Source organism: Pleurodeles waltl, chromosome 3_1, assembly GCF_031143425.1.
Source record: "Pleurodeles waltl isolate 20211129_DDA chromosome 3_1, aPleWal1.hap1.20221129, whole genome shotgun sequence".
Classification (NCBI taxonomy): Eukaryota; Metazoa; Chordata; class Amphibia; order Caudata; family Salamandridae; genus Pleurodeles; species Pleurodeles waltl.
The window spans coordinates 609,333,661-609,360,455 of NC_090440.1; the positions used below are offsets into that span (position 1 = coordinate 609,333,661).

At 46.7% G+C, this 26,795-nt stretch overlaps 1 protein-coding gene across 3 annotated transcripts in view; it reads left to right on the forward strand.

Annotated features, from left to right (window-relative positions):
• The window catches only part of LOC138284364 (uncharacterized), a 228,662-nt gene that overhangs the window by 172,253 nt on the left and 29,614 nt on the right, over positions 1-26,795 (forward strand). For all 3 annotated transcript variants that reach the window (XM_069223057.1, XM_069223058.1, XM_069223059.1), the window contains 3 exons: positions 559-668; positions 3,897-3,945; positions 10,952-11,072. In XM_069223057.1, the coding sequence (XP_069079158.1) occupies positions 559-668; positions 3,897-3,945; positions 10,952-11,072 (280 nt within the window). The remainder of the gene's footprint in view (positions 1-558; positions 669-3,896; positions 3,946-10,951; positions 11,073-26,795) is intronic.

Here is a 26,795-nt window from a genome sequence, read left to right on the forward strand (position 1 = left end):
TCCGAGTCACCAGCTCTGGCATCTGTTTGACTTGTTTAGTTTCTGCCGTAGCCTGCCGGCCTTTCAGAGGCTCCAGTCTGGAGGGGAAATCTCCCATGCACCAGTAAGGCCAGTCTTCCTGGGGGATACCCCAGCCTTACCTTCTTGGTGCCAGATTGCTGTGGGGGCTCTTCCTGCCACCGCACACTTCCCATCCTTACCTGGGCATTATGGGCAGTATTCTGTAGTTCATTCCAATAAGCCAGTGAGCAGCGCTGCAGCGTTCTGTTTTTCTAGCCAATACGTTATGTTCTTGTTTTGGGTATGAAAGCGAGAAGAGCGGGAGCTGATGTTCAAAGTCACTTTCAGTTGTGGGAAAGTTATATAAGAGTTTTAGCCACATGTCTCAATATCTCTCTCCATCTCCTACTCAAACTTCTATTCAGTTCCACCCTCTAGGTCTCTTCTCACTCAGCTACTATGTGTTAGTCATTTTTGTCTTTCTGATTCCTGCATTTTTCTCACTGTCCTCTCCCTGTCTCGTTCTGTATCACCCTTTTTCGTTCTACTTCGTTGCAGAGAATGAAAGAACAGGCGAAGAGGTTCTCCGATGAGATCAGACAGATTGACCTGGATGTCAACCGAACCTTCCGCAACCACATCATGTTCCGGGATCGCTATGGAGTCAAGTCAGTTCTCCCTGCTGCCACCCTCGCAGTTTGTGTCTCTGTATGTCCGTGTTATTACAACCGGTGGAATTTCAGGTCCCTTACAGAACTAGAAAAAGCACACGTTGTTAATTAGTTAACATTTAGCGAAGCTTTCAATAGACATACTGACTAATAGATCTGTACGCTCGCATGATTAGCTCTTAAATACTAACTTTAATCCTGAGATGGAAGTATTGCAATATTTTTTCTGTTTTGTCATGGTTGAACTACTAGAGTCTCTTGCCACTTTCCATCCGCTTCAGTGCGCTCTAGAAATGTTGAATTGGTTGTAAACAAGAGCAGGTGATATGGTCCTGAAGCCTGTGGTGTCCCACTAATATATTTGTTGGACTTTGGCCTTTTGTTTTAATGAATATGGTATTTTCCTTGTCATGGGTTAGTGTGCCATTCTTTAAAAAAAAAAAAAAAAGCACCCATTCATTTGCAGTCACCTACCTCCATGCCATAATAGTTCGGGCTTGTAACTGGCATTTGATATTGTATTTGGGATCAGAGCGATCACCCAGGGGTGATCATTTCGTTGAATGATTCGAATATTTTGTGGTATAGTTGGAATAACCCTACTGTGGCAAGTCTCAGACTAGCTACAATGTGTTCTCACCAATGTGTTTTTGAGAGAGGTGGCCGGTGATTTATTGCTCTGAGATGGCAGTGGGTGCTTGTACCTTGGGCTATGTCAGTGGTGTGAAGAAGCTAAGTCCTCCAGGCCATGTGCCATGGAATCGGGCAACAGTCTGAGGGTATTTGCCAGCTTTTCAAATCGATCCATTAGGATTTTCAAACTGAATCATCATGGCCTAATCAATAGTACTCCAATGGGACTTTTCTAGGGAGGAAAGTCTCTGTTTCTAGGCATTAAATTGTCTCTTTTTAACTGGTGATATGTTTGCTACCCTCCGCATATATGTTGAATCTCAGTCCATGGAAATGAATAGACTCTCCCAGTGGTTTAATAAATCTCAGAGGATAATGCGGAGTCCTAGCGGACTCCAAACGAGCATGAAAAGGGTTACATTGAAATTGACTTTTGTTTCTTTGCTGTGTTTCTTCGAAAAGAATACGTGGTCCTACCTATGGTCTCTCCTGATTGGCCAGCTACATGGGTTAATCCAGATATTGGCCCAAGCTAGGGCAAAAATCAAAATCTACGGAGCTAACAGTAATCAGATGGTCGACTTCCCCTCACCAGTCATCAATAATAATTCCTCCTGGTTACTAATAATCATACTTCGTGTGTCATCCATGTTTTCTTTTCGTTAGCCTCAACACCCTATACAAATCCATGCATCTTTAGCTGATCACTTATGGAAGTGCTAGATCTTTTCTAGTACCCATTTTACGCTCCTCATAAGTCACCCATGAGACTTATAGAGTTAGATTTCCTCTATTCTAGAAACGTATTATAATGTTTCAAAAGCAAAGGACTTGCTCAATATAGTTGTATACATTCTAGGAGCACCGCCCATCTGTGGTTTTCATGCAGTGCAGGTGGTATTAGTATTACTCACCTTAATAAGGAAGGCACTCTAAGAATCAGACTCCATAGTTTCTCCAGTGAGTTCCTAATCTACAGCAGTAGAACATCAGCATCCTCCAATCGCATATGTAATTGGTTGCTGAAAATGCCCTTCCCAGCTGTGCTGACCACCTGTCTTCTTCCCTTGCATTACTTTATCAAAGCAGATGAATTGTAAGGCACAATTTTCTTTAGTAGATAGCTTAGCGTCTCAGCAAGTTTCAGTGACATGGTCAGACTCTCCATAAGTGTATGCCCTTACGCTACAAGACTCTGCCAGCCCCCCGCTGTACAGTCATTTCATTAAAAAGATGTTGAAAAAAAAATTGTTGTCATTGTCCCATGTATAGCACACTACTGCGATTTGTATGGTCAGTTACCACCAGATAACTGAGTATCACCAGTAGAAGGCCTTTGTCTCCGCCCACATGTTGGGAGTGAGGAATAAATGTTTTGACTGGCCAGGAGTTTGTGCTTCCACAAAGTCATTGCCGTCCACACAGCTGTGATCATTTTGTTTTATTTATCCAGCTGCCTGAGCTTGAACCTTCAGGTGCACACATCACATTGTATTGCTCTTTAAGTTTCACCGATATTATTTTACAGTTCTCTGCTTCCACACAAATCAATAAGTATTTCCGTGCTATTTACTGGTAATGTTTCGCATTACCATACAACATTCCTTTAAAGGCAGACGTATTGCCGTTGCCGGTGCTTGTTGTGCCTTTGTAGTGCACTTGCCTTTTCCAGAGGATTGCGGGTCCGAGCATGTACATGTTTATGGATGTAGGGAGTCATTCTGTGAAGAGATGGGTGTCATGAAGGATGTGAGGGTGAACACAGCGCATCATCTATGCAAAGCATTATTAGCAAAAAGTTAAAACTTAAAAAGGCATCTCCTGCTTTTGCACATGTTGCCTTATCTAAAGGAATTAGCGCCCAGAACTTGTAGATGAGATTGGAATATGAATGGGTCACGTTTGTACTAAAAATGAACAGAGGAGTGTCGTGCGCAAGGGCCAGATATACTTCTGTGTAGTAGTGTTGAACATGGCACAGCATCTGTGCAAGCCGCTGTCACAGAAACATTGTTGCTTTTCTGTGCCTGTCAGTGAGCTCTGTGACCCTGCACTACCAATGGCAGACCTGGTGTGTATGACCTATATCCCAACCACTTTGTGATCAATGCTGGTAAACTTAAAACATGGAAAGGTAAGTCAACCCTAATATGCCAAGCTAGGAAACAGGTTGTCCGCCCTAATTTTAGAATATGATGTGGATAATATGAGCCTTTTTCACAAAGTTAGGTGTAGGAGCAGGTGTGACATGTCCTAGCCTATTCCTGGAATTCAGGAGTACTACAAGAGAAAGTCAAAGAAAAATCTTTGCTAATCAGGCCCAGTATTTCTAAGTAATATGATAGATATTGTTACAAGTGCTTATGTAAATTGGTGGTTTTTGTGATGACTATCCGTATCAATTCATTTTGTGGCTTTTGTACTGTTTAAATTAGTGGATTCCAATTAATAAAATTATCCATAAATATCTCTAAAAACTTTAACTCCGCCGACTCAGTAAAAATAGTACGCTGTCCATTTGTACGTAGGTTCATTGCATAGTATGAATGTTGTCCATCTGACCAAATTTAACAGTCTTTTCTGTCCTCCCAGACAACAGGCATTATTTGACGTCCTTTCTGCCTATTCTGTCTACAACACAGTAAGTGTCCTCGCGTTTCATTGTTGTTATAATGAGGTATGTTCACAGCTTGTATGATGGATTGTACTGCAACCAGTGCCTGACAGCAGCACAGAGCTGTTGTGATACAGCGCGGTGGTAGACACTGCATTAAATAGCATGGAATGTCAACAGAGACAGATTTTTTTTTTTTCACTACAATTTTTTGGGAGTTTTGACAATGATCTATGGCCTTGTGCCCGGCTTATTAAAACAGGATGATAATGTCAACATACCGATCAGCATTAACAAGAACCTGGACGTTTGACACCACCCACCCCCTCTAAATGCGACACCACGACACATAGCATCTACATCAACATGAACATTGGTCACTCATCTTCACACCCCTCCCCCCCCCCACCCTAACACATTTGAATCTTCTCATTTATCCAAGATCTCAAGGAGTGACCAGGACTCAGCACAGCGCCTCTATAATCTGCCCACCTCTACGAAATCATGGGAAGCTTCTACAGACATCTCCTCGCCTGGTCTACCACGACTTCAAAACACATGCAGTTATCCAACCCCTTTTTTCAGGTTGCAAGTGAATGGGAGGCCTCAGCCTTCCATGCCCTGGCTATATCCCAATTTGCCAAGGTCCGTCCCAAAAACAAGAGTAGTCTTTTATATCTATTTCCCCCAACCCCTCCCCGTCCCCTCACCACCCCACCCACCCCCGGACCGTCTGACATGTCGGAGGATCAGTTATGGGTCCAGTGGGATTAACCAGGATAAGACTCCGTCTTTTCGGAAGAGCACGTCAGGGTAGGGTCCCCTGCAGACTGACGTCATCCACAAATAGTGACCGCTTTCGGCATGCTACTTCCCAAGGGGCCCCCCATGTACCAAGGGATGGGCGACCATTAGAGGTTTCTGACAATTAGTGAACTTCAATGTAAGTGTCTATATGATTTGTTTGACATTTTTGCAAACTTTCGGTAATATAGACAGGAGAAGTCTTATTATGTATTGGTCCTGAAGAAGCGTCATAGGATCTTGTTAGACCACTGTACGCGAAACATGTTGACCATGTCTTAGGAGCCCGACGATAATCTCCTTAAGCTCCAGCACCATGCAGAAATTGGTTGAGCATTATTCCTCATTTTACACTTTCCTTCTGTTTTTAATCTTGGTCCCGGTCTTATTCCATTGATTAATTAAATTGACTTGCTCCTATTAAGACTGGTAACCAATTTTAGCTTTCACTCTCCTGCCAGGATTAGTGCCTGACCGCAACACCTGGTCTTGTAGTGTCCGCTACGACGGCTGCTACCTAAAAGATCTCCGGCAAAGAGTCCCCTTACGGGGAGCCTGTCAGACATTGCAGCGCCGGTCTGACGAGGAGCTACCCGATGATGAAGCATGACATCCTCTCGGATGTGTGAGGGCTCTTGCTCCTGAACTTTAATGTTCCCCTAGTGATTATATTTTTCCATTTGGAACAGTGTACACCTTTTTTGTATGTTTGTTTGTAAGACTCCATCTAGACAGGATGTCACTACTTGCCAGAACAGGTCCAGCCTAGAGAAGCTCCATACTGTATGTAAGAATAGACCTTGTTCCATGTGGGGCAAGGGCAAGCCGGGGAGACAGTCACCCCCACATGCCACAGGCAGTGCCATGTGTAGTATGTCCTGTGGAGATATTTGAGTTGTATTAGTTGAAGATGGCAGATTTAGCAGCCTCATGGGGCACCCGAGGCCTCAGTTCACCCATTGTGCTCTAAGGTTCCAATATCCCCCTCCCCTCTGAAAGTAAGAAATGTGTCTGGGCTGTTAGAGGTGATAGACTGATACTTTCACTCTTTTATAATTGCCTATTAGGAGTTTACACTCCAATGGACTGAATTCAGGAAGATCAGTTAGATTCGTTGTATAGGGGGTCAGCGCGTGACGAAGTTGCAAATATCTGTGAAATCGGCTGCGGTTATCGTGATAGTCCGTCTGCATGTCTTGGAATGATTTCAGGACCATACCATGCATTACATCTCCTAGAGTGGATATCCCCAAAATGTCCCACTTTCGAAAGTCCTCCAACTGGGCCACCTGCTGCAGCATCAGTCCCTGCCAGAGCGGTGCCCACCAGCCCATCCAACTGAGGTACCGTTTCCACAGATTCAGGATCACTTGAGTTGCCGGACTGAGGCATCAAGAGCACTCCTGCACATAAATAGGTGTGCAAGGGGGTGTCTCCCATTGCCCACTTCTCGACTGCATAAGCTAGGTCACCTCATAAGTCGTACCACCAATTGTTAATAATGAACAGGTGCAATGCAGAGTAGTGAGAGTGCATGTCTGCTGCAGTGATACCTCCACAGAAAGTCAATTGGAAAAATGTACTCAGGGCATTGTGGAGAGCACCCCCTCCCCAGAGGAACTGGCTGTGAACGGCATTGACTTTCCGAAACCAGGACTGTAGGATGGCATATGAGAAATTCTGCAGCTGGTACAGCAGCCAGGGTAGTGAGACCATTTTAAAGATAACCGACCTACTGATCAGCAATATAGGCAGGACCAACCAAACCTTCACCCCCTCCCTCATTCCGGTCATGGCTGACTCTAAATTACGGGACACCAATAGTGCTGCATGTGGAAATAGAAATTGCCCCAGGTACTTGAACCCCCGTCGGCCAGCGCTGCCCCAGGTATTTGAACCCACCCTTGGCCAGCGCCATCCCGACTCCCAGCTGATGTTTTGCACAGAGCCTCCCACTGGAAACACTATTGATTTTGATTGATTCATATATAGGCCTTAAGTTTCACCAAAGACATGCATAAGGTGTATAATCGATGGTCCCGAGGTCTCAGGGGTGGTCAGACGGACATCTGCATATAGGACAATCCTTCATCCTTCAAAGCAAGATTCATTGTAGCTGCTCTTCCCCTACCATTGTATAGCTCCGATATAGGCACTTGCATTCAAAAATCAGAATGTCTCCTAGCAAAACTAGGAAACTGCCTAGTTAGCTATTTGGCATATAGAGACAACCTTTTTATCTGCTCAGACTCCAATCGGATTATAGCATCAACTTGCTGCTCTTATTGATCATAACCAGATGAATTACCTGTCACCGAATATCAACCCAAAAATTATATCCTTTGGGAAGACTCCAGAGAAATTCACTTGGAAACGGACACAAAGAAGTGCTGTCTGGTGGGGGCACCGCATGGACTAGAGACAGAATTTATCCTTTGTACGACATCTAAACATGTTAAAAATAAAGACCGCCATCACAACCAAAGTTCTAAAAAAGCTTGCACAAACATATGTAGGATATGTAATCACTGAGTGGTGCAAAACATTCCACTTCTGACTTATGAATCGATAGCATTAAATGAAAAGATAGTAAATAAGTTAGAGCTGTTTTAATCCTAAATACTCGCTTTTAAGTTAAAAAGATCCACACCTCATGCAATAATCAGACTTGACCAAAGACCAAGATTCACAAAGCTTTTGCATCAGATTTACATTAGTTCTGTAATGCAAACCGAACACAAAATCTTTATTGGGATATACAGACCAACTCAAATTAGTATTTACGTTGGTTTGTTAGGAAAAGTAACTCAAGCCAGTGCGAAGAGCTACTTTGCATTACTTAGAGTCAAGGGGGTGTTACATGGGTGGTACATAGGCGTTCCTGTGCTACCACCGGTGTTTTCTGATGCAGAACACTATCTACTAATATTAGTAGATAGGGTTTTGTGCCAAGAACAACTCTGTTGGAAAGCGTTAAAAGGAGAATTGTTTTAATTTTTCCTTTTTTTCTGACTTTGCATGTGTGCTGCTCTGTACACGACACACTAAATAGGAAAAGTTTTTTTAAATGAAGTCTAAGCATAGTATTTTGCACTAGAAGGGAAACCTTCCAATACAATACAAAACCTATGCTAGACTCATGCACACACCCTTGCACTACGGCACAAGGGTTTGTGCGTGGCGCTCAGCAGCAAAAAAGCTGCACCAGAAAAGGGGGTGGGAGGAGAGTGCCAGATGTCTGTAGATATGGGGCTCTCCTGCTCTCAACCTGCCACGCAACACGATGCAGCGCAGCTTTTTAGGCTGCTGCACCGCGTTGCGTGACAGTTTTGTGAATCTGGGCCAAAGTCTTCCATCATTGAGGCAGCCCACTTGAGCCAGAAAATCTATTATTTCTGTGATCAGGAACTCCTTTCATCTAGGTCTACCCAAAGTATAATTTTACAAACACACAGAATGACGCATCAAATCATAATTTCAGGCCAACCAGAACCAATTGACTCCAATCTATAAGCACCAATAAAACAAACATTTTTGCGATTTTGCCTACTACATATTTAGCTGAAAGAATATGAAGGCTCCTGGAAATCCTCATCTAGTTCTTCTGACTCAGTAATTATCTAAACTAAATCCTAGAACGCATCATCTGCATTTGCCCTGGGTTGAGAGATATTTGAAGTAAATATTATTGCCCTACCTCTTGAAGCGTGCTAAAAATGAGGCCACCACAGCTCATTTTAAGTTACAGTCGAACACTTTAATTGGGAAATTGACATGATATCTGGATATATCGTACAAAAGACTTAAATGATAGTGTAACTAATGAACATGCAAAGGATATTGTAATTCTTTTTTTAATTTATACAATAAACCTATGCTACACACTGCTGTAGTGATATAGCACATGGCTCAGTTCAGGTAACGTTTGCCTTAGAAAAATTGTAAACCTCTAGTATATTGGGGCCTGCTAAAAGCAGGATAGGCGATAGTGAAGAGGCATCAAGCCTACGTAGCCTCTCTGTGCCTGATGTATCAAACCTTAGGCGCACATGCCGAAATACATCTAGTACAGATGTTTGTGATACTCCACAGGCAGGTGCTGGTGAGAAAAGTACTGCAAGCAGAGAAGAAAACACTAATGTGTGTGTTGTAGTTTCCTTTGCACTTGATGTCTTATGATGTGTGTTTACCAAAAAATAAATACTATTGAAAATATTTTTTCTTGATTACATTTTTTTTGTCTTACAACCCAAAATGGGTATGATTCCTTAATAAAAAAGGAATAATTTGATTTAAAATCATCATTAGACATGTAGTTTTGTTTTCATTTAGCACATTTGTTTTTCACTTTCTTTAAACATGATTAATAGTGATTTCTGCATGACGTGCTCTGCCCTCTGGAGTACAGGAAGCATCCTGTTACCGTTTTATTAGTGGTATTCCATCCTCAGGATCAGAATCTGAATCAATCTCCACATTGTGAAGACCCCTCCTCATACCAAGATTATGCAGCATTGCACATATAGCTATGATTTTGCAACTTGTTTCCAGACGGTACTGGAGTGCTCCACCACTCTTGTGCAGCCACCTGAAGTGACTTTAACATTCCAAGTGTCCTCTCTGTAATCGGGCCAGTTTTGTGAGGACGGTTGTATCTCTGCTCAACCCTTGTGCTTTGATTTAAATATGGTGTTAAGATCCAGGCCCATACTGCATATGCAGTCTCTCCTAAAAAGTAAAAGAAGATGGCTTCTTAGTTTGGCTTATCAAGTAGAAAACTCACTCCAAAATCACCTTGAGACAGCCTGTTATATATTTCACCATGGCCACTGTGGCAGAACATATAGGAATCATGACTGCTGGATATCGAGGAACAAGGACTGTTATTATAGAAGAGGCATCACACAAAACCTGTATATTGAGGAAGTGACGAATGTTTGAAATTTTGTAAATAAATTCATTTGCAAATGGCAGACGGATAGCATGTGTACCTTCAACACAATCCGACATTTATTTAGAAAATGTGCCAGGATGATGAAATTATAATTTTGCATGTCGTAAATCCTGCTCAGATGCAGGAAAATAAATGTAATCCTTAATATTGGACAGCATAATAACAAGAAGCCTATGGAAAAACACAAAAAAACACTATGGGACATCCCTCCTGCTACTGCAGTGACTCACTGGTAACTTCCAGAAGTTAAATGGTGTAGGCAACACAGCACCTGCAGATGCGGTGGAATAGCATTGCTTCTGTACATTGGGGTCTTTAGCAGTAGATGTAAAAAAAACCTGACTTCTAAGCCTGTATTTATTAAATATCTCCTTCTCAGTTCGATCAAAAAGGGTTTCCCTAACCCGAAAAACCTCTCCTGTCTCCCTCTTTGCATACCAGCCAAAATATAGAATGCCGAAATTGTGAAAGGGCCTAATGCATTTTGGGCCAGTTTATAAAGGTTGTACCTGATTCGAATTGGTGCTAATTGCATTTCCTAAAACTGCATTTGCGACTGGTCGCAGTTAGGAAATGCTTCATGCATACAAATTCTGAATTGCAATTTGGAAATTCCTATCTGCAGTTCCTTATTTGGAATCACAAAAACAGCGATTGCCAGAAATACGAAATTGAAAATAAGATCAACCAAACTGACCTTCATACATAAGGAATGGGCGTTGTGCATTCGCAAAAGGGCTGTTAAAGTGATTTGCACCGTTTTGTGAATACAAAAACCTTTCGTAGGTCCTAGCCTAATTTTCAGTGATACCCTGAATGTGTTCTTGTTAAATCTCTGTATTCTTCTAAATGAGTAATTGTACTGCAATGCCACTGATCAGAATTGAGTTTTGCAGTACTTTTCTTGTGTATTTTCTTTGTTACTGTTTGCTAATGATGTTTCTTTAAATTTTTTATACAAAACATTTCCATGTCCGCATCCATCTATAGGGAGGACAATTTAGCTTCCACAAATTACAAGTGTCCGCGCAGTTAATTACATCGTCTGAACACTGGCCACAAAGAGTGAGAGCAAACTCATTATTCAAGGAACCTACTGTGTTTGAGAAATATAATTCATTGATATAAACACAAAAATCTATATCCAGATGCAGAGTCATATTTTCAACTACACACAATCAAACATTAGAACTATAGTTTTACTTGAACATCCTGTGAATTACGTGTCTCTTCGGTGACTTTTCAACCTGGGTACTCTCTCTTTCTTGTTTCCAGGAAGTGAGCTACTGCCAAGGAATGAGCCAGATTGCCGCCATCTTGCTGATGTATTTGAACGAAGAGGATGCTTTCTGGGCACTGGCTCAGCTGCTGACCAATCAGAGACATGCAATGCATGGTAAGGTTCTGCAGGCAAGTGGGGATCTCTATATTTCACCACCTAGTCTGTCCCACAAAGAGTTTATTACTCCAGCAGTTCATGTGTCCTGCCACAAGCCTACGCAGCATTCTGAAAGGGGATTCTTGTATCTTTCCATCTCCTAAAACATATGAAAAAGTAAATGACTTTTCATGAACAGAAGCATAGAATGGTGCTCACTGCGCTCTTGTGGATCATTCCAATGGTAGTTTCTCGTTTTGTTTAAGTAACTTTCTATAGGATGCTGCATAGGATTCTGAATAGTCAGTCGCCCAGCTCTAAATTCAGTTTACGCATGTATTCAACTGGTAAAATCCAGATGTAACTTTTCTACTGCAGTCTTTCTACTTTTTTAAAGTAGAGCCCCCTTAACCAAATGTTTTAGAATCTGACCCTCTCAGACACACGTCTTCGGTTAGCTGGGTGACAGCCAGCATTCCCAGAGGCTTCCTCTCCCTGGTGGGGGTGTGGTAGGGGTTGGGGGGGGAAGGTCAATGGTCAGAGCCACATGCCAATGGCTACGAGGAATCTGACAGGCGGTCTCCCTACACGTCACCTGCGCTGATCATTGGATAACTGGGTGGCAGATGGCCTGTCCATACACCACCTGTCCCTGGTCATGAAGAGGAATAACACATATGTGTGCCATATCTAGAGCCATCTACTACTGCTCTGGGGAGATTTCGAGCTCTATGTAGCATGCCCAGAGCACATCTGCACCTGGGTTGCACTGGAATAGTTAGCATGCTCTACCTGTTTATGGAAGTAGGTCAGTGGCACACAATCAGTTCTGTGATGATGTACCCCTAGAATTTGATAGTTGGCTTAGTGCAGAAGACATATGCTCAGTGTTGATTTGCCACTGGTAGTGAGGTGGCTGCAGAAATTGATAGTTAAATGTCACTTCATGCAACAGACCACTTGCATTTGATCTGGATGGTGGCTGCGGGAAACAATGTGACCAGAAGACCCCATCCACCTGCATTGATCCTACACATTGGACTTCTACCAGAGGGCCTCCCAACCCTAAGGTTACTGTGAAAGGTTTGAAGCAAATGCCTGCCGCTTGTGGATTCCTGTCACAGAGAAAACAAACTTAGAACTTACCAAAATATAATGGAGGGTAAAATGTATTTCTGGCCATAGAAGTTGCAAAGACCTAAGTGAAGAAAGTATTGTGTTATGAATGGTAAATTGTGCCTAAATATGACATTTGACTGCTGAAGCGGTTCTCTCCACGCAGGTTATGTGAGGTAATATTACCAAGAGCTTACATGAATAAAGAAAGCATTGATTTTGGTTGTTGTAAACAAACTGCTCAAGAAAGCTGGGGAGCTCCCTGATATAGGCTTTTTTATATTTTGTCAGTTAAGCACCTAGACAAAATGAGACTTCCGGAGTACCTGGACTTCCTTTGGATTTTGTGGTGATTGCAGAAATGGAAATGGTAGCAAGGGAGCAATCTCTTTGAAATCCAAGCTTCTGCATGAGTAATATTTCTGCAATACATCCGCCAGTTTCATGGAGACTGCAGTGAAAAAAAATGCACTAGAAGCACAAGCTAGCCAAAATCTTGCAAACGAGCATCAATTTGACAAGGCCGTCATTTAAGTAATGCTGTGTTTGAGCCGTAGTAGTGCCTGCAAAAGCAGTTACTTTCCCCATAGGCCGCCCACAGACTGCACAGCAGTGCTGAAGAGTGATCTGCTGTGACATTTTAATTTAATCTTTCGCTAACTGCATCATCAAATACCCAACCAGTGCTGGTTGGACAGCTGCTTCCTTTGGCTTTTCCTAGCCTTAAATTAATTTCAAGGTAATTGATATGACCGTAAGATCTCTCTGCCAGGAGGTGTAATACTGAAGTAACCCAACATTGAGGCCCCTTTGTTATGTTATATAAGGTTAACTTGACATAGCATGAGGGTGTGGTGGTGTGCCTGCTCTAAAGCTATTTTGTTGTTTGCCTACCTCAATGGGTGAAGTGTTAAAGGATCATGTACCTTTCTTCTCCTCAACAGCGATGTGGTTGGTGATTGTTCTTGAATTCACCCACTGAATGCTCTGCTTCATGGTTGGGTTCTGCAGGCATTGGGTGACTTCTTTGCCAGTTTATGCAAATACGCGTTCATAATTTGTTTATGTATTGTTAATAACTATTAATTCGTCACAGGGGCTGCAGCAACTGAACTGTATCTAGATTGTGATGATGTGGTCTACACTTTAGGGTTTCTCGCACATTTTCTTTGGCCTACTTGAGGTCCCTTTTATTAACTGCATATTTACTACCTTGTGCAACAAAGGAGGTCAATCTTTCATCACTGAGGGATGTAGAATGTGTAAAGCTAGAGAAGGAACTCTCAAAGGTGGAGGACATGGGGCTTTTGTGCCAGTATCCTGGAGCCAAGGTATTTTCCAAGTATTAAGGAATTGTGGAAACAGTCTGGTACACAACTGTAAATTGCACAGAGTTGAATGAGAACAATTTCCATTGCAGAAGAGTGTGGTGAAAACAATGTAGGAAGGGAAGGATTTGGAAAACATACTTTATCTCTTTGTCAAAGTCAGTGAAAGAAGCATTGCCCAATACTGAGATTACAAAAACATCTTGGCTTTTAAAAAAACGTATTTACCCATTGGTGCATACATCCTGGTGTGACATTTTCCCAACACCTATGCAAAGTGTGGAAGGGTGTCTTGCACAATGTTTGTTCAGAATGCAAAGTAGCACTAAAGTTCATCAAAGGTATGATTAACACCTCTGTTTGTTTGCTCTGACTAAAGACAGAGGGATGATGGTAAGCAAAAATATGAGGGAGGGTCCTTCTAGGGGGTGGTCAAGCCGTTGAAGATGGCGGACGCGAGCTAGAAGAGCTCCGTGCACCGACCGGCTTATCCGGCCATCAACGGGGGCTCAAGGGCCGGCGGTGCCCAGCTGGGGAGGGCGCGACGCTGCTGCGGTGCCTCGGGACGCGGCAATCCTGGGCACTGACTTGTGGAGGAGGCGGAGAGGAACCGGGCCCACGTGGGTCTGCGGCCTGCCGAGTGCCGGTGACCGGCGGACGTGGCTTGGTGGCGGCGTGCGCTCTGGGCGCTGCGAGGCCAGACCATCGGGGCCTGAGTGCGGGAGGCGCCTGGAGGGCCGCCGCCCCCGCAGAACCAAAGGAAGTTTGGAAGTTCAGGAGGCGAGTGTTGTTGGGACTCTGCCTCCCGGGCAGAGAGCCACGACATTGGAGGGGGGCTTCAGGCCTCCTTGCCACGTGGCTTACATTGAGCAGTCTGCTCCTGAAAGGAACACTTCTCAGACTACTTGTAGACCGGAGCTGGCAGCCGGAATCCTGTGAGCAGAGGATGGAGGTGGGCTGCAGGTGCATTGCAGGTCGGGCTGCTTGTGCTGCTGCGAGGCTCCATACTAGGTGGCGCAGGCAAGGGGGCCCAGCCTTTTGACGGATTGGTGCAGCACCTGCCCTGTGAGCTCGAGGCGGCAACAGACTTTGAAGCTGGGTGCGGAGCTGGCGGCGGAGAGTTGATCCTTCCAGCCTCGTGGTGCTGGTCAAATTGCGCCATCGTAGTGGCTTATCAGGAGATTGTAGGAGCTGGCTCGGACGACCTGAGCTGACGCATGGCTGTCATACTTACTCTATTGCTCCCCTGGCCTGGACCCCCAGATCTGGTTGACCGCGCTGGGGAGCGCTGACTGCGCCGTTGGTGGTGAGTTGCACGGCGTGCGCAGTGGTGCTGATTTGGCGCGTGGATAGACCTTTGCCATGGCGGGAAGGGGACGACTTCGCTCTGGCACTGGAGCCGGGAGGGCGCAGGACAGTCAAAAGCTGGACGCTGTGTTGGCCGTGGTAGAACAAATTGTCGACTCGCTGGAGCGTGCCCGCACTTCATTGGAAGCCAAGATTGACAAAGTGGCCAGTGACCTTGTTCTGCTGCATGCTGACCATCGCAACCTGGCGGACAAGACGGGTATGTTGGAGGCGAAAGTGGATGAGCTAGCTCCGGTGACGTCTCGCTTAGAGGCCAATATGGGGGATGCCCTGGCACGAGTGGCGGAGTTGGAGCACCGTGTGGAGGATGCAGAGGGCCGCACGCGGCAGAATAACATACGAGTGGTGGGCTTGCCGGAGGGCGCAGAGGGCCGGAATGTAGTGACTTACTCAGAGAACTGGCTGAGGGGGCTAGTGCCAGAGGGTGCCTTGACCCCCTTTTTTTCGGTGGAACGGGCTCATCGAATCCCCACGCAGCCACGGCCTCCGGGAAGTGGTCCTCGCCCCTTCATAATACATCTGCTTCATTATATGGATTGTGACATCATTCTCAAATCGGTGAGATCCTCTCCGCCGCTCCGAGTAGATGACGTGCAAATAATGTTGTTCTTGTTCCCAGACTATACTCTGGCGGTGCAGCGAGACAGGGCCTCCTATATGCCTTTGAAGCACAGGCCTAGAGAGTTGCGCCTGGAGTACTCTCTATTATTTCCAGCCAAGCTCCGCATCATAGCTGACAACAAAACTCACTTCTTTACCACGGCAGAAGCTGCATGGGACTGGCTGGAGTCAACGGGTCGCGTTTCGGGCTGTGAAGTGGAGAGGCACCCGCCTGCGTCGCAGATTAAGCGCAGCCGGGTGCGGCGCGGACAAAGGAAGGGCGCTGGGACTGCTGAGGCCATGGCGCATGCCCCTGATCTGGAGCAGTTAATACAGGAGAGGTGCGAGGCGAGGCGCTGCAATCGGCAGTGGCGATCAGCACTTCCTCGAGGGTGTCCGAGTCGGACACTGAAATCTCTCAGCCCCCCAGTGACCTTCCTGCCACACTGGACCGGCTCTTGGAGTTGGGCTTCCCGGATTGCCCAGTGGTGACTCCTGCCACTGCGGACGACCACTTCTAGGCCCTGCTCTGACATATCTGGACGGCAGAGAAGTACTGTGGCCCTTTGCTTGATGTAAATGGTGGGCCTGGCTCACGGAGATGACATAAAACTGTGTACGGGCAGCCTGATGGTCTGAATGCCAGGCAACCAGTTGTTGTACTGATAAATTGTTTGGCCTCCGCTGGTACTGTGGTTGTCTCAGATCGTGGCCCAAAAGCCCGGTCCGCTGTTGGCCCTCCCCTTCCCCCTACTGTTATCCACTATGGCCGGGCTGGTTGGTTTAGAGCCTGCCTAATTCTCTGTGTGATCTGGCTTACCCCACTCTCCTACTGTTGGAGGATTAATATGGGTGATTGTGTTGCTGAATGTTCAAGTTGTTGGGTTTGGGCGGGAACCGGTTGTTCTTCTGCTCTAATGGTATTGGCTCTGTTTTGTTTATGTTGGAGGCACTGCACGAGCGGTCGGTCTGGGCGTGGGGTAACTGACATGCTGCGCTGTGCTGTGCTTATGGGTGGGACGTGTGGAATGCGCGCATGCTAAGCTAAAACTGCCATGACTTCGTGCACTGCACTCACTTGGAATGTGCGCAGTATACATACGCCTAGGCGCAGGTACTCCATATATTCGTACCTGAAACGGCACTCAGTCCATCTTGCCTCCTTGCAAGAGACCCATTTAGCGCAGGCAGAACTCCCTCGTTTGCAGCGGTGCTGGAGAGGGCAATTATATGCAACAGGCCACTCCTCCTATGCAAGGTGAGTCCTGATCTGGATTAAGCCGGGTGTCCCCTTCGTTGCGGAGGATCAAATCATAGACCCGCAGGAGAGATTTGTCCTGGTGCGCGGGCGACTTGCGGGCAGGGCCTTAGTGCTGGGTTCTATCTACGCCCCAAAGGTAGATCAGGCTTCTTTTCTGCACACTGTTCCATCACTTATCAGGTTGGAGCGATTACCCCTGGTTGCTGGGTGGAGACTTCAATAGTGTGTTAGATATAGATTTAGATCGTTCCTTCCCCCCGCTGACTACATCACCAACTGTGGCGGCTGCGCGCGGGTTGGTCCATTGGGCCCATCACTGGCACTTGATTGATATATGGCGGCAGCATAATCCTGATGATCGAGTTTATTCCTATTACTCTGCCCCGCACTCCCAGCATGTACTCCTTGATCGAATATTCTGCACACAAAACCTGGCCTCTGCGATTGTGGACGTGGACTATTTGGGGCGCAGGTACTCAGATCATAACCCGCAGATTGTAGGCCTATGTTGGGATGTCTCACCTTCAGCTGTCCCTACCTGGAGGCTCAGTCCTGAGCTCCTGGAAGACGCTGCCTTTAAGACATCACTAGAAACGGCCATCCCGGAGTTCTTTGAGCACAATGAGGGCACCGCCTCTACGTGCCTGTTGGAGTGGGATGCCTTTAAGGTTTTCATCCATGGTCATTGCATGGGGACCCAGTGAATTTGAGATGCTCGGTTGAGCAGGACCTTGCTCCTATAGAGCGGGAAACGTTGCGCCCGGAGCGGGAGGTTGCTTGGGATCCCACAACAATGGAGTTGTTGTCTCAGGCCCGTGCTGAGCGTTTAACTCTGCTTGAACAGCTGCGTCGCTTGAACTACGCCGCTCACTCGGCGAGAACGCACACCTCAGCAGACAAATCTGGTAGACTTCTTGCCTGGCTGATCAGAGGTGACCGCGACCATGGCCCGGTTATGGAGGTTCGCTCAGAGACTGGCCGTTTGTTGCATACACCTGGGGAAATACATTCGGCATTTACGCAGCACTATGAGACGTTTTATACCTCAGCTGTGGTGGCCCCCGAGCGGTTGTGTGATGACTTCCTCTCCGGGGTGGAGCTCCCATGTCTGACGGCTGACCCAGGAATGCGCTGGAGGAACCTCTTGATCTTACTGAGGTGCAGGCTGGTATTCGCGAGCTGGCGTCAGGTAGGATGCCGGGCCCGGTTGGCCTGCCGACCGACTTTTATAAGGTGTTTACTCTACTCCTTGCGCCCAAGCTTCTCTGCGTCTATGAGGAGGCGGTGCAGAGGGGACACTTGTCGGCATCTCAAAGGGAGGCGATGCTAGTTTCTCTTCCTAAGCCCAACAAGGATCCGGTTGAGTTGGGCTCGTACCGCCCTTTAGCCATGCTCAATAAGGACTACAAAATATTAGCCAGAATTTTAGCAATGTGTTTGGCACCCATCACGCCGGACCTGGTGCACCCAGACCAAAATGGATTTGTTCCGGCGAGGGACACGTCTTAAAACATCAGGCAGCTGTTTCGAGTTATGCGCTACGCAAGGTGAGTCTGGCCGCGTGCGGGTTGCCTCCTTCTTGACCTGGAGAAGGCCTTCGATTCCCTGGAGTGGCCTTATCTTTTCAGGGTCTTGCAGCGGTTCGGCATGGGGCCCTTTTTTGTTCGTATGGTTAAATTGCTATACACTAAGCCGCAGGTTCGGGTTAAGGTGGGGCGCATTATATCAAAGCCAGTCAATGTGTGCAGAGGTACGAGGTAAGGTTGCCCCCTTTCCCCATTACTCTTCTCCCTTGCTATGGAACCGCTGGTGGCGGCCTTGCGTGACAGTGGTACGAGCTGGGGCATCTCTCTTGGGGATGGTATGCATGTGATATCGATGTACGACAATGACCTCTTGTTATACTTCCGGGATATTTTGCGAATCCTTTCAGGGGTTGGGTCCTTACTGCAGCAGTTTGCCTCGTTGTCTGGCCTCAGGGTTAATTGGGCTAAGTCCTGCCTTTTCCCCTTTGACCCTGGGCTCCCTGATCCAGAGCTTTGTTTCTTTGGGAGTGCGGTTCCCTGGCAGCCCCGCGCATTCCGTTATCCGGGCATCCGCATCGATCACCATGAAGACAATCTAAAAGATGGAAACCTTAAGAGAGCGGTGTCCTCAATCAAATCCCAGATGACTTTTTGGCAGACACTGCCGCTGTCGGTGGGCAGGCAGGATAGCGCTATTAAAAATGATAGTTCTGCCACGCCTTTTATATTACTTCACTAACATCCCGCATTATATCCCTCTTAGTTTCTTCAAGAACCTGGAAACTACATTGAGGGAGTTTATTTGGAATGGGGGAAGGTGTAGGGTCGCGCTCAGGAAACTGTATGTTCGATGGCATCTGTCGCTGTAGATACGCATGTTCTGCAATAGCTCGCCATCTGGTGTTGGGCCGGAGTGTTACAAGTTGTTTTTCTTCGAAGAAGTCTTTCGAGTCACGGGACCGAGTGACTCCTCCTTTTGTCTCCATTGCGCATGGGCGTCGACTCCATCTTCGATTGTTTTTTTTCCGCCATCGGGTTCGGACGTGTTCCTGTCGCTCCGAGTTTCGGAACGGAAAATTAGCTAATTTCGGAAGATTTTCGTCGGTATTGTTGCGTTCGGGATCGGCGTACTTAGATTCCACACCGCATCGAAGATCGAAGAGCTCCGGTGCCCTTTGGGGTAGTTTTTCGATCCTCCGTCGGGGCCTGGTCGGCCTGACCGCGTGCTGAAGAACGCCGATGGAACGGACCCCGTTCCGTTTCTGCCCCAAATGCCACAATAAATACCCCTACACAGACCAACACTTGGTCTGCAACCTGTGCCTGTCACCTGAGCACAGCGAAGACACCTGCGAGGCCTGTCGTGCGTTCCGGTCCCGAAAAACACTCCGAGACCGTCGAGCCAGAAGACTTCAGATGGCGTCCGCACCGACAGCCCAACGGGAGTTCGAGGAACAGGAAGAGGAAGGTACCTTCTCGATCCAAGACTCGGACTCCGAAAAATTCGACGATACACAAACCGTGAGTAAGACGTCGAAATCCACTCAGAGGAACATTTACAAGGCCCAGGGGACGCCACTGCCACCAGGCCATGGCTCGACCCATAAATTCGGTGACCGATCGTCGGCACCGAAAAAGGCCCAAACAGTGCCGAGATCGTCCGACTCCGGTCGAGACACCGGCACGCAGCCTTCTCGGGACCGAGAAAGTGCTGGAGACAAGCCTCGACACCGAGATGCCGGTGTGGACACGGCTCGACGCCGAGACAGCGGCACCGAAACAGATCGACGCCGAGAGGTTTCGGCCCCGAAAAGGAAAAAAGTCACCTCGGAGCCGAAAAAACACGCAGACAAAGTTTCGATGCCGAAACAAACTGCAAGCGACCCAGCTTCAGGCTCTTATACAGAAGAGCACTCGCTAACCTCCCAAATGCAGAAGCATAGGTTTGAGGAAGAGCTACAAGCAACTGATGTGGACCATACGCAAAAGCGTATCTTCATTCAGCAGGGGACAGGAAAAATAAGCACCCTTCCCCCCATTAGGAGAAAGAGAAGGTTGGAGTTCCAGACGGAACAAACACCACAACCAAAAGTGGTGAAAAGAGTTACCCCACCACCCTCTCCTCCGCCCGTGATTAACGTTTCACCAGCACAAACTCCATCACACTCCCCAGCTCACACCACCATGAGCCAGGGTGACCAAGATCAGGACGCATGGGACCTATACGACGCCCCAGTGTCAGATAACAGTCCGGAGGCATACCCTACAAAGCCATCTCCACCAGAAGACAGCACCGCGTACTCTCAAGTGGTGGCTAGAGCAGCACAATTTCACAACGTAAGCCTCCACTCAGAACAGGTCGAGGATGATTTCTTATTCAACACACTCTCCTCCACCCACAGCTCATACCAAAGCCTGCCTATGCTCCCTGGTATGCTCCGGCACGCAAAAGACATCTTTAAGGAGCCGGTCAAGAGTAGGGCAATCACACCAAGGGTGGAAAAAAAGTATAAGGCGCCTCCTACGGACCCGGTTTTCATCACTACACAGCTGCCACCAGACTGTCGTTGTAGGAGCAGCTAGGAAAAGGGCCAACTCTCACACATCTGGAGATGCACCACCCCCAGATAAAGAAAGCCGCAAGTTCGATGCAGCTGGTAAAAGAGTCGCAGCACAAGCTGCAAACCAGTGGCGCATCGCGAACTCCCAGGCACTACTTGCGCGCTATGACAGAGCCCACTGGGACGAGATGCAACATCTCATTGAACATCTGCCCAAGGACTTACAAAATAGGGCAAAACAAGTGGTTGAGGAGGGACAGACCATCTCCAACAACCAGATACGCTCCTCCATGGACGCTGCAGATACAGCTGCACGGACAATTAATACATCTGTAACTATCAGAAGGCATGCATGGCTCCGAACGTCTGGATTTAAACCAGAGATTCAACAAGCAGTTCTCAATATGCCTTTTAATGAAAAAGAACTGTTCGGTCCAGAAGTGGACACAGCGATTGAGAAACTCAAAAAAGATACGGACACTGCCAAAGCCATGGGCGCACTCTACTCCCCGCAGAGCAGAGGGAATTACAGCACATTCCGTAAAACGCCCTTTCGAGGGGGGTTTCGGGGTCAAAGCACACAAGCCAGCACCTCACAAGCCACACCGTCCAGTTACCAAGGACAGTATAGAGGAGGTTTTCGGGGACAATATAGAGGAGGGCAATTCCCTAGAAATAGAGGAAGATTTCAAAGCCCCAAAACCCCTACTACTAAACAGTGACTCACATGTCACTCACCCCCTCCACACAACACCAGTGGGGGGAAGAATAGGTCATTATTACAAAGCATGGGAGAAAATCACTACAGACACTTGGGTTCTAGCAATTATCCAACATGGTTATTGCATAGAATTTCTACAATTCCCTCCAAACATACCACCAAAAGCACAAAATTTAACAACACACCATTCCAATCTCCTGGAGATAGAAGTGCAGGCACTATTGCAAAAGAATGCAATCGAATTAGTGCCAAACACACAAATAAACACAGGAGTTTACTCACTGTACTTTCTGATACCAAAGAAGGACAAAACACTGAGACCAATCCTAGACCTCAGAGTAGTGAACACTTTCATCAAATCAGACCACTTCCACATGGTCACACTACAAGAAGTATTGCCATTGCTAAAACTACACGACTACATGGCAACTTTAGACCTCAAGGATGCTTATTTCCATATACCAATACACCCATCGCACAGGAAATACCTAAGGTTTGTATTCAAAGGAATACATTACCAATTCAAGGTACTGCCTTTCGGATTAACAACCGCACCAAGAGTCTTTACCAAATGTCTAGCGGTAGTCGCTGCACACATAAGAAGGCAGCAAATACATGTGTTCCCATATTTGGACGACTGGCTAATCAAGGCCCATTCGTTCATACAGTGCTCAAATCACACAAATCAGATCATACAAACCCTCTTCAAACTCGGGTTCACCGTCAACTTTACAAAATCCAACATTCTGCCGCGCAAGGTACAACAATACCTAGGAGCCATAATAGACACATCAAAGGGAGTAGCCACTCCAAGTCCACAAAGAATTCTAAATTTCAACACCATCATACAACGCATGTATCCAACACAAAAGATACAGGCAAAGATGGTATTACAACTCCTAGGCATGATGTCTTCATGCATAGCCATTGTCCCAAACGCAAGACTGCACATGAGGCCCTTACAACAATGCCTAGCATCACAGTGGTCTCAAGCACAGGGTCACCTTCTAGATCTGGTGTTAATAGACCGCCAAACTTACCTCTCGCTTCTGTGGTGGAACAACATAAATTTAAACAAGGGGCGGCCTTTCCAAGACCCAGTGCCACAATACGTAATAACAACAGATGCTTCCATGACAGGGTGGGGAGCACACCTCGATCAACACAGCATACAAGGACAATGGAACGTACATCAAACAAAACTGCATATCAATCACCTAGAACTTCTAGCAGTTTTTCAAGCACTAAAAGCTTTCCAACCAATAATAGTTCACAAATACATTCTCGTCAAAACAGACAACATGACAACAATGTATTATCTAAACAAGCAGGGGGGGACGCACTCCACGCAGTTAAGCCTGCTAGCACAAAAAATTTGGCATTGGGCAATTCACAACCAAATTCGCCTAATAGCACAGTTTATACCAGGGATCCAAAATCAACTCGCAGACAATCTCTCTCGAGATCATCAACAGGTCCACGAATGGGAAATTCACCCCCAAATTCTGAACACTTATTTCAAACTCTGGGGAACACCTCAGATAGACTTGTTTGCGACAAGGGAGAACGCAAAATGCCAAAACTTCGCATCCAGATACCCACACAAACAATCCCAAGGCAATGCCCTATGGATGAACTGGTCAGGGATATTTGCTTACGCTTTTCCTCCTCTCCCTCTCCTTCCTTACCTGGTAAACAAACTCAGTCAAAGCAAACTCAAACTCATATTGATAGCACCAACTTGGGCAAGGCAACCCTGGTACACAACGCTGCTAGACCTATCAGTGGTACCCTGCATCAAATTGCCCAACAGGCCAGATCTGTTGACACAGCACAACCAAAAGATCAGACACCCAGATCCAGCATCGCTGAATCTAGAAATCTGGCTCCTGAAATCCTAGAATTCGGGCACTTACAACTTACCCAAGAATGTATGGAAGTCATAAAACAAGCCAGAAGGCCATCCACCAGGCACTGCTATGCAAGTAAATGGAAGAGGTTTGTTTGCTACTGCCATATTAATCAAATACAACCATTACACACAACTCCAGAACATGTAGTGGGTTACTTGCTTCACTTACAAAAATCTAACCTAGCTTTCTCTTCCATTAAAATACACCTTGCAGCAATATCTGCATACCTGCAGACTACCTATTCAACTTCCCTATATAAGATACCAGTCATTAAAGCATTCATGGAGGGCCTTAGGAGAATTATACCACCAAGAACACTACCTGTTCCTTCATGGAACCTAAATGTTGTCCTAACTAGACTTATGGGTCCACCTTTTGAACCCATGCACTCCTGCGACATACAGTTCCTAACCTGGAAGGTGGCATTTCTCATCGCCATTACTTCCCTAAGAAGAGTAAGCGAGATTCAGGCGTTTACAATACAGGAACCTTTTATACAACTACACAAAAATAAAGTCGTCCTAAGGACCAATCCTAAATTTTTGCCAAAGGTTATTTCACCGTTCCATCTAAATCAAACAGTGGAACTTCCAGTGTTCTTTCCACAGCCAGATACCGTAGCTGAAAGGGCACTACATACATTAGATGTCAAAAGAGCATTGATGTATTACATTGACAGAACAAAAAACATCAGAAAGACTAAACAACTCTTTATTGCATTTCAAAAACCTCATGCAGGAAACCCAATTTCAAAACAAGGTATAGCCAGATGGATAGTTAAATGCATCCAAATCTCCTACCTTAAAGCTAAACGACAGCTGCCCATTACACCAAGGGCACACTCAACCAGAAAGAAAGGTGCTACCATGGCCTTTCTAGGAAACATCCCAATGCAAGAAATATGTAAGGCGGCCACATGGTCTACGCCTCACACATTCACCAAGCACTACTGTGTAGACGTGTTATCCGCACAACAAGCCACAGTAGGTCAAGCTGTATTAAGAACATTATTTCAGACTACTTCCACTCCTACAGGCTGATCCACCGCTTTTGGGGAAATAACTGCTTACTAGTCTATGCAGAACATGCGTATCTACAGCGACCGATGCCATCGAACTGAAAATGTCACTTACCCAGTGTACATCTGTTCGTGGCATCAGTCGCAGTAGATTCGCATGTGCCCACCCGCCTCCCCGGGAGCCTGTAGCAGTTTGGAAGTTACCTTCAATTATTTATATATGTGTCATCTCAACCTTAAATAGGTGCATACTTAGTCACTCCATTGCATGGGCACTATTACTACAATTCAACTCCTACCTCACCCTCTGCGGGGAAAAACAATCGAAGATGGAGTCGACGCCCATGCGCAATGGAGACAAAAGGAGGAGTCACTCGGTCCCGTGACTCGAAAGACTTCTTCGAAGAAAAACAACTTGTAACACTCCGGCCCAACACCAGATGGCGAGCTATTGCAGAACATGCGAATCTACTGCGACTGATGCCACGAACAGATGTACACTGGGTAAGTGACATTTTCATTACCGCTGGAGACTGGTGGCCTGTCGGTCCCTAACCTGGAGCACTACTATTTGGCATCCTAGCTCCAATGGGTGTCCAAGTGGTTGGCGGCCCTGAATCTCGCTGATATGGCAATCCTGGAATACCCTTGTGCAAGTCTCGCATTTGTTTCACCCAATAGCACGAGTGGCGTTACCATACCAGTTGTTCCTCAGGGTGGCCTTCAGCTATTATCGTAGGTCCCTGCGACTTGCTGGGGGGGGGGCGATCCAGCTGGCGTTGTTGGGCACTCCCCATGGCTCTATAGTTACATCTGGGTCCGAGTTGCGAGCGTGGCATGCAGTGGAATTGTATACGCTGGGTGATCTGTATGACGATGGTAAGCTGAAATAGTTTCCTGCGCTGATACAGGAGTCAGGCCTTCCTGCAGGGCAGTTCCTGCTGTATAATTCATTGCTGAGGTCACTTGCATCTAAATGGGGTGACTTGTCTGTTGCTCCTCCCACACACTTATTGACACAGTATATACAGGTGATGGGACAGGGACGGCACCTAATTCGATGGTTCACTGAGGCGTTGCTCCTACATACAGCCCTTGAATGTGATTCGCTGCGCGCGGCCTGGGATTGGGATGCGACTACTCCATTCACGGATGCGCAGTGGAAATTAGCTCTCTCCTGCCATGTTAACATACTGCATAACTCCAGATTCCGCTTGATCCAATTCTACATCATACACAGGGCATACCTCACTCCAGCTCGCATAAACAGATACTTTGCTCGCTGTGACACCGCGTGTCCCCGTTGCTCCCGCAATGACGCGGACATGATTCATATGCTCTGGTCCTGTCCATCGTTGAGTTGCTTCTGGGGGGCGGTGGTGGGTTGCTTATCGGAGTGCGTGTTGCGACCAGTACCGTTCACTTTGGAGTCCTGTATATTGGTCCTTTTTCCCAGGGACACGCGGAATAGAGCTGCAGCACGATTTCTGGACCTAGGCCTGATAACAGCCAAAGATTGATAACCTGCCGGTGGAAGTAGTCTGACCCACCAGTTGAGAGGGCCTGGAAAACCTTGTTTCAGGTGTGGGCTGGCGCGGAGGGAGTGTCGTTGGCGAGGAAAGATGCGCTGGGGCTGCGCAAGTATTCAATATCAGTCAGTTGGGAGGCGATGCTGGCATGCTTGCGAGGTTTGGGGCAGACCTCGGATGTGGAAGTGGCGGTCTGACGGCCACAGAGTGCATGTAACTACTCCTGGTGCAGGAGTGCGATGGGTTGGGTGCTGAAGATTGAGCAGCAGACCTGACCTTGGCCTTTGAGTTGAGAGTGTGGTTTCTGAGGGAGGCAGGGGATTGTAGTGTGTGCACGTATCTGACCTCTGCTGATGCGCACAAGCAAAACGGAGGGGTCCCTGTGCCCCTGAGACTATGCTCCGGCCCAGGCCTGCTGCTCGTAGAGACAGTCCTCCAAAGTTCGTTCATGTTCTTATCGTTAAGTTGTGACTTATCTGAAGATCTGCGCTAGAATGCACACTGTTGTACGTACACAATGACCTTCTGGAATGGTTTAAAGTGCCACTGTGGTGCCTGTAGCATCCTCAATTATCTGTGACTCATGATTCCAGTGTATGGTCTTCTCTGAAAGCACTCATGCATTAATTAATCCTGTTATATGCGAGTTCTATGGTGTGTGGTGGAACCATCTGCATTACGTCTTCGCAGCCAATTGTTCCGCTGTCTGGACAGTTGTGCTCATCTAGTTTACTAGTAATTGCACACAATTATTATCCTGCGTTTGATGTACATATGAATGTTATAATATTTTGAAAACA